This window comes from Trifolium pratense, linkage group LG2 (genome assembly GCF_020283565.1).
Source record: "Trifolium pratense cultivar HEN17-A07 linkage group LG2, ARS_RC_1.1, whole genome shotgun sequence".
In the NCBI taxonomy this organism is placed as follows: domain Eukaryota; kingdom Viridiplantae; phylum Streptophyta; class Magnoliopsida; order Fabales; family Fabaceae; genus Trifolium; species Trifolium pratense.
Genome location: NC_060060.1, coordinates 18421163 through 18429609, shown reverse-complemented (window position 1 = coordinate 18429609; position 8447 = coordinate 18421163). Strand labels below are relative to the sequence as shown.

General features: G+C 33.2%; 1 protein-coding gene across 1 annotated transcript; it reads left to right on the top strand.

Annotated features, from left to right (window-relative positions):
• The first annotated feature begins 390 nt into the window (after positions 1 to 390).
• On the top strand, positions 391 to 5699 carry LOC123903796 (AP2-like ethylene-responsive transcription factor AIL7). The gene is made up of 9 exons (XM_045953413.1): positions 391 to 946; positions 1094 to 1640; positions 2045 to 2127; positions 3588 to 3596; positions 3732 to 3820; positions 4352 to 4425; positions 4515 to 4565; positions 4651 to 4727; positions 4927 to 5699. Exons 1-9 carry the CDS (start codon positions 769 to 771, stop codon positions 5433 to 5435), a joined length of 1617 nt encoding a protein of 538 aa, XP_045809369.1. The 5' UTR covers positions 391 to 768; the 3' UTR covers positions 5436 to 5699.
• Positions 5700 to 8447: the final 2748 nt, after the last annotated feature.

Here is an 8447-nt window from a genome sequence, read left to right as displayed (position 1 = left end):
TAGTTGTTACAAGAAGAGATGCATATCTCATGCATTGCATGTAAGACAAGTGTGTGAAACGCCAAAACACTTTTAATATATTTTTAATTAAAAAAGTAAAGTAAAAATAGAAGGGCATTTTAGTCAAGAATGAACAATCTCCTAAACTAAGTACCCTATCAAACAAATCCTTCAATTTTCCTCTACCCCGGATCTTTCGCAACCGTGTTTCAGACCATTTTTCTTCCCCACAGAGCCAAAAGTCACTTCTCTTCATTTTTTAATGGCATTAACATTTTTTAAATATTTTAAATTTTTAATCCAATAATAATAATATTATTTTATTTTCTTGGCTTTCTAGCTTCCACTCCCTATAACTCGAATCAAACTCTCTGCTTTTACGCTGAAACTCTTGCTGTTCTAATTATATCTCTCTTTTCTCTCTCAAACAAGCAAACAAACAAACAAACCCTTCTTCTTCGTTCCTATCCTATCCTATCCTATCCTCACTTGCATGCATTTTCATTTTCATCTTCACATTCTTCATCACTTCATTTTTCTCTCCCATTAATTAAAAAGCAAACATTAACTCAACTACACTACACTGCAGTCAAAAAGTTGTAGTAGTGAGTAGTATAATAACGCCATAAGGGTGTGTATAATTTTTCAACTCTTTTTGTTTTTTTGTTAAGATGATGGTGTAAAAAACGTTGTATCCGTTCATAAACGTTGCTAAGTATTAATTAATCTCAAAATATTTTCATCTATATATTTCATCAACCAAACACAATGGCTCGTGCAAGCACTACTAGCAACTCTAGTATTAATCATAACTGGTTATCATTTTCACTCTCACCAATGGAAATGTCTCATCTTGATTCATACGACGTCGCTTCATCCGTTACTAACAACAACACCTCTCATCAAAATCATCATCACTATTTCCTTGACAACATGTTTCACACTGGTAAGTTAGTTAGTTAGTTGTACTTACTTAATTAACACCGTTTATCATCCGTTAAAATAACCGCATCGTCCACGAGTGAATTTCATTTCACTCATTTTAGTTTAGTTTAAATCGTGTAAACTCGTTTTGACTTATTTAAATTTACAGGTTGGGGAAAGAGTACTGAAGTAGTGGCAACTGCACAAGCGCTGGAACAACCGATTTGGTTTATGGATTCAACAACGCAATCACAGAGCGTTGTTAACCACGCGCCGTCACCTAAGCTGAATGATTTTCTCGGTGACAGTCAAGCAGAGACGCAAGATGATTCTTCTTTAACAAACATGTATGATCACCACCATTACTTCGGTGGGGACCACCACCAGCATCAGCAACAGAATCATCAGGATCTTGTTGTTACTGGTTTTCAAGCTTTTTCAAACAACTCTGGTGGTGGTTCTGAAGTTGATGATTCTGGTTCTATTGGAAAATCATCACAAGCTGCATGTGGAAATGAGTTTGGAACTCATTGTGTTGAGTCTGGGAATGAGTTTGCTTACTCAGCTGCGGCTGTTACGGCGGTTAACGGTGCTTTGTCTCTCGCCGTTGCTCGGAGCTCCGAGGATAATGCTATTGTGGTTGCTGATTCTGATAGCTCCAAGAAAATCGCTGATACTTTTGGTCAGCGAACTTCAATTTACCGTGGTGTTACTAGGTATAATAAATCAAATTTTTTTATTATTTTTAATTGTTTTTTATTTATATGTTATGTGTATGAAATGAAAAATAAAAAATAAAAAAGAAGAAGAAAGAAATCTTGTTTTTGAATCCAAAGGATCTTTTGTTGTTTTCAGTTTTTTCACTATTTGGTACTTTGAGAAAAAAGGTAAGTAGGTGTATAGCTATTGATTTACTTGTTGTCAATCATGGAAATATTGTGATAGTGATTTTAGTTAGATTTTATTTATTTATTGACTATGGTGTGTGAATGAAGTCAAGTTCATAGATTTGATTTGGCATCTTTTCTCAGTGATATTTCATTTTCATCTTAGATTATTATTGTATTTTTATATTAATTTTTTTTGTCTATTTATAAAAAAAAATTGGGTGATTTTGCAGGCATAGATGGACTGGAAGATATGAAGCGCATCTTTGGGATAACAGCTGTAGAAGGGAGGGTCAAGCTAGGAAAGGGCGTCAAGGTTATTTTCTCTCTCTGCATATTTTTGTGACAAATTAAAAATAGTAGTACCATTAAAAAGAGAAATAAATTAATTAAATAGTGTTTGTTTCTGGGAAGAGTGAAAAGTGTCTTGCATGCATTGAAGGTGCATTAATGGTTTAGAGTAGTAGGACACCTGGGTTACTTATTAGTACTGTGATTGATTTGATGGTATGGTGCATATTATGGTATATTATATTACTTTATCATATGATTTTTAATATTATATATGATGATATGATATGCTAGTATATGCTTTTTCATGTGGTACTTTGTTACACTGTTGTTCTGAAAATTTTCTTTCAATTTCATTTGATTTGATAAAATGTGCCGCCATTTTGTGCCTTTGTTTTCTTGTCTGTCCAGATAGTTGAGAAGGGACTAGTCTCTCAAAATCTGAATAATCTGAAATTTCTCTGTTCTTCTTCTTTTCCCAAGTGCTTAATTCCGTACTCATAATATAACACTCAATACTAGCACAGTGATCATAAATTTGTGATGAAATTAAAAGTTTTATTTTATAATTTATTTTATTTTTTATCTTTTGCTTTTTTGCTTTGAATGAGCAGAGAAAAAGCTGCGTTTGACCACATCACCTATCACACATCACTATTGAAATTTGTACTTTTTTACTTACACTTATGAGGTAGTGAAGCGTTCACTGTTGGATGAAAGGTTTTGTCACATTGCCTCACTCAGAACAAACTCACGGGACTTGTAATTAGATCTCATTTTGCAGATAGATACGAATGACATCAACATATGTATTATGTTTGTTTGATGTGTCAAAATAAAACCAGAAATAAAGTTTTCTCAATGTTTATAATTTATCCAATGAGAAAGTGACAATTTCTTGTTTCAAATGTTTTTTTTACTATGTACTAATAATCCATCTTAGTATTTTTTTTTCACCATCAGTATTCAACCTACTGAACTGTTTAATCTGGATCGGGGGTCAGAACCTTTTTGACTATCGACATTAGTATTTTTTTAACCACAGTATCTGGTCCACTGAACTGTCTAAGACTGGTTCAGGAGTCCGTTCTTGCTTTTAATGTTGAATTTAAGTTGTTCATAGTTTGAACTTTTTAGTGCAAAGTAAAATTTGATGAGTCCTCGTAGAAAAAAGGGAATTAGGTTGATAGATAGAGTTCATGATTCTCATCCAATGTACAGTAGTTTTCTATCCTACGTAGCAGCTATAAAGGGTGAGAGAGGGAAAATTAAAGAAAAAAAAGTTATAATACGCATGCACTATGTGATTGGCAATCTTACTTTTATTTTGGTCATTTTACATTTTTAGATTATAAAGTAATTTTTGGCAGATAAATTTGACTATATTCCATAACTTGTTATTTGATTTTGTTGGCTTTTCCTTTGCATGGAACGTTACTTGGTGCATTGTTGCCTGTCATTGATCTCTTTTTGACTCCTCTACAGTCTATTTGGGTAAGCAGTGTTTTTATTTAATTCTTTTTTTTTTTTAATAATAATGCTTAAGCTATCATAATCTTATAATTTATTCATTGTTATATTGTTTTACAGAAATTGTTTTGTAACATTGTATATTGTCTTGGTTTGTAGGTGGATATGACAAGGAGGAAAAGGCCGCAAGATCCTATGATTTGGCTGCCCTAAAGTATTGGGGACCCACTGCTACTACCAACTTCCCTGTAAGAGTCACTTTGTTTAATTTCCAATGTACATTGAATAAAATCATTTTTAATTCATATTACTTTGTCTAACATGCACAAATAAAATGGTCTTGCATATGTGTCTATTTCACCGTTGAATTAATAAGTCACATCATATTTTATTTAATTTGTTTATGATGTAAGAGTTATCTCAATTGTGCACTATATATAGAATTGACTTATATTCAAATTTTTAGTATGCGCGAGCATGTACATATATAATTGTTTGTTTAAAAGAATTTGGTTGGTGTGAAAGAAATATGCTTTACATGGTACACAAAAGATTTTAGGCTATGGTGCCAAAGTGAATTTGGTATCTTAAAAAGAGGACTTGAAAATCTTTTATAGTTTACTTTTACTGTGCAGCTAATTGTATACTGTTAGATTAAGAGATACAATTTTCTCTCTCTTGATCTAAAGGTGTATAGCCAGCTGCACCGCATAGTTGCACCGTATGTTGTATTGCACCTTTCATGGCTAATCTTATTTTGTTATTGTCATATATCTTAGGTTTCCAGTTATGTAAAGGAATTGGAAGAAATGAAAGAAGTAACTAAGCAAGAATTTATTGCGTCACTGCGGAGGTTTGTCCGATTTGGCCTTATTAATGAAATTGAGATTAAAATGGTAACACATAAACAACTACTAAAAATTGGATTTTCTCTTCTTGCAGGAAGAGTAGTGGCTTTTCAAGAGGAGCTTCAATCTACAGGGGTGTTACAAGGTTAGGAATTTTAATTGATATAACATGTTGAAGTGTTTTAATTGTATTACAATGTTTTTTGTTAACACTTCTTGGGTTTCTGCAGGCATCACCAACAGGGTAGGTGGCAAGCGAGAATTGGCCGTGTTGCCGGAAACAAAGACCTGTACTTGGGAACATTTGGTAAATATTTTAACTTATTACACATGATTGAATTGTCTATTATATTATTTGTTTATGATCGAGTTTTGCGCATAGCGATCGTTTAATTTGAGCACGCACGCCTTTTTAAATAACATCTGTTGATTGTAGGCTTAACTTGAAAAAAAGTCCAGTTTGTCCTTTATTGAAATACTAATCTGTTCATTAAACATGTTAACAGCAACTGAAGAGGAAGCGGCAGAGGCGTACGACATTGCAGCAATAAAATTCCGAGGTGCAAATGCAGTCACAAACTTTGAGATGAACAGATATGATGTGGATGCCATAATGCAGAGTTCTCTTCCGGTTGGTAGTACAGCGAAGCGCGTGAAGCGATCACTTGGGTCTGAACAGAAAGCTTCTGTAACCAGCAATATTCAGCAGCAGAACAACGCGGAACAGTATGCAGCATGCATGATCAATAGCAACAAAAGCAGCAACATTAATTTCTCAACCATTCCGCATCAGCTGCCAGCTGCACTGAGTACAGTCCCTTATGGAATGGTCCCCTATGATTCGAATCCTTCGGCTTATTATCATCACACCCTCTTCCAACATTTCAATTCTGAATCCAATGATGGCGCTGCAGAATCTGTTGTGAATTCCACCAATGCAACAAATGGTGGACTCAATGCCATGCCACCAACATCAGCAGCTGAGTTCTATTTATGGCCTAATCAGTCTTATTGACTATAATTAGTGTTATCAATTAGTTTTATCTTTTGCTATTCTCTTGCTTTCCTAACTAATCAAAAGGCTTAAGTTAATTATTATCGGTCTCTGGCGCAGTTTCAGCCGATTCTCTTTTATGAACTCCTCTATATGATTAACATTTAGGTACTAAGAAAGAATTATATGTGGTTTTTTTGAGTATGCTAATCTTAGTTACAGTGGTATGCTGGATTATGTAACTAGTTAATTGCTCAGAAAATGAGGATTATTTTTAGTGGTGCATATTATAGTTTTGCTCAAGAATTATTCCTAAATGCTTCTCTTAATTTGCAGTATTAGTGTGATGATGGTAGATTATTTGATTCACTATAAAATTTTCTCATCTTATCTTACAATTGTTGAATGATTATTAATATTATTGGATACATGTTTAGTATTTTTTTAATGGTTTTTACAAAAAAAATTATTTTCTCTACAATAACATAATAATGATTTTCTAATAAAAGACTGAGGCATCAAATTTGATTTTTCTGAAAATAATACTTCAAAAGTCAGTTCAATAAAAAAAAATGCCTTGAGGGAAATGTCAATGAAATTGTGTTGCAAGGTTCTTTGTTCAACACTTCAAAGAAAATGCTTAAGTGTCCAATAAGTTAGTTATTTATTGTACCAACAAATACACAACTTTTGTTTCTATTGGTTGTGTATCTTATGATTTCCATCAAACATGGAGTAAACAGTCTCTTGGTTCTCTAAAAAAATTGTCTCTTGCTTCTTTAAAAAATAATGCCAGGTTAGTTTTTGCAAAAGATTTGGTTATATACTTCAATAAATATTGGACTACTATAATAAGTCATCTAATTCTTGTTTTGCTACTTGCACTTGATCTAATTAAGAGTTGCTTCTACTTAGAGCAAAGCCATTAGATTAGATTATGCACACGATACATAACCCTGTCTAAAAATATTGTATTGATTATTCATTCATCCAAGGTTAAATTTGAATTTAAAAACATATACTATTCAAACTTTCAAGTAGTACACCACCTAGCACAGGTAAACCTTCTTGAGAATTTTTTTTTCTCACCTTATTCATTTTCTCGCGCTTCCTATAAAATTATCAAATTGTGCCCACTATTTAAGTAACGGATAGATCGGATTCTATCCACTACTTAAGTAGCTGACGTTTAAAATTTGAAAATTTCATGTTAGGAGGGTGTTTTTTTTAACCTCCGCTGGTGTTTTTTTTCCTTCTAAAACCCGTTTGACGCGTGAGAAACTGACACAGAGACAAAAAAAACTCAACCTTCTGGTCTGGGGGACTTGGGGGGGGGGGGGGGGGGGGGGAGGGGGGGACGTGTATTCTTCCTTAAGCGTAGCCTAAAATTTGAAAATTTCATGTTAGGAGGGTGTTTTTTTTAACCTCCGCTACTTAAGTAGTTGGTGTTTAAAATCTTAAATTTTCATGTTAGGGTTCTTTTTTTTCCTTCTAAAACCCGTATGACGCGTGAGAAACTGACACGGAGACAAAAAAAACTCAACCTTCTAGTCTGGGGGGACTGGGGGGGGGGGGGGGGGGGGGGGGGGGACGTGTATTCTTCCTTAAGCGTAGCCTAGGGGATGTAAGTAGCAAACATCATCTACTTGGGTGGACTAGTGAAAGTAAGATTGCCAACTTGCTGCTTACACCCCACTTAAGCTATGATGACTTAATATTAGCACCTCCTAAGGAAAAAAATTTAAAAAATTGAGGCCCCAAATATTTGGAGGTCCAGCTCTGTAGAGTTGTTATATTTTAAAATTAAATTAAATTTTGAATTTTAGATAAATTGCACATAATTAGTTTTCTCACATTTTCATGAAATAAATATGAACGAAGTCATGAATTTCGATCATAAAGAGCACCAACAACTATACACAATATCGTCATCAATATATATATTGTAAAGACTTTATATCTCTCTCATTTCTTTAAAGTATTAAATATGATTTTTTGGAAATGGTTGTAAATTTTAACCCATATTAATATTAATTCTTCATTTTAGGAAATAACTTATTTCACCCTCTAATTTTTATTATAAGAAAAAAAATGTTTTTAAGGGTCATTGAATTATTAATGTATATAGCTTATATTATAGGCCACATACATAAATCATTAAATCATTAAATGAACCTAAAAAGCAAACATTTTATTGTAATATAAGGACTAGAGGAGTAAATCTAGTTAATTGCATAAAATTGTGTAAGCTCCTATTATATTATAAAAATCCAATTAGTTTTTTTTTTTGTCTCTCGCTTGTTTAGAAAAGCTATTCCTCTTTTATTTTATAGACGCTGAATGAAACATGATTTTTAAAGGCTTAATTAGTAAAATGGTCTCTTAAAGACATTTTTGATTTCAGATTGGTCCCTTAAAGAAAAAAAATGTCTGAATAGGTCTCTTAAATACATCTCCGTTAATCAGTTTGGTCCCAAAAAAAGTCCATACAACTTATAAATGACATGGCGAAAGGTAACGTTGCCGCAAATTAGTATACTTACACTATCATTATTGAGACCTTGTTTGTAGTATCCAAAGTCATGCAAAGCTGAGTCCTATCTTGGTAAAATGTTGGACATTAATCCCACGACAACGGATAACAACGTACTGAAGTCTTATTGCCGTTTGAACCATGTCAATAGAAGCAATTAATAATGTGTTTGCCATGATCATACCGGATACCGTGAGTTGCACGGTGATGTTACGTGCTTTTTTTAGATGGAACTTCATAGGAAATGTATACGGTATGATTGCTTTTATGCATTCTAACTCTATAAAGTTGGATAATGTATAAAATGCACACCAACTTTGTCAATTACTAATTTCCATCAACTATGAAAACATCCTTAAAAATCTATGTCTAGTTTCACTTAGATCCAAAGTTTAGAAAATGTCCACCAACTCAGTCTATAAATGTATTTTCAAGTAATTCCAAAAAGTCAAAAGCCATGGGAGATTTCTAAGTGGGGAAACAAAAGTGAAAAGTAACAA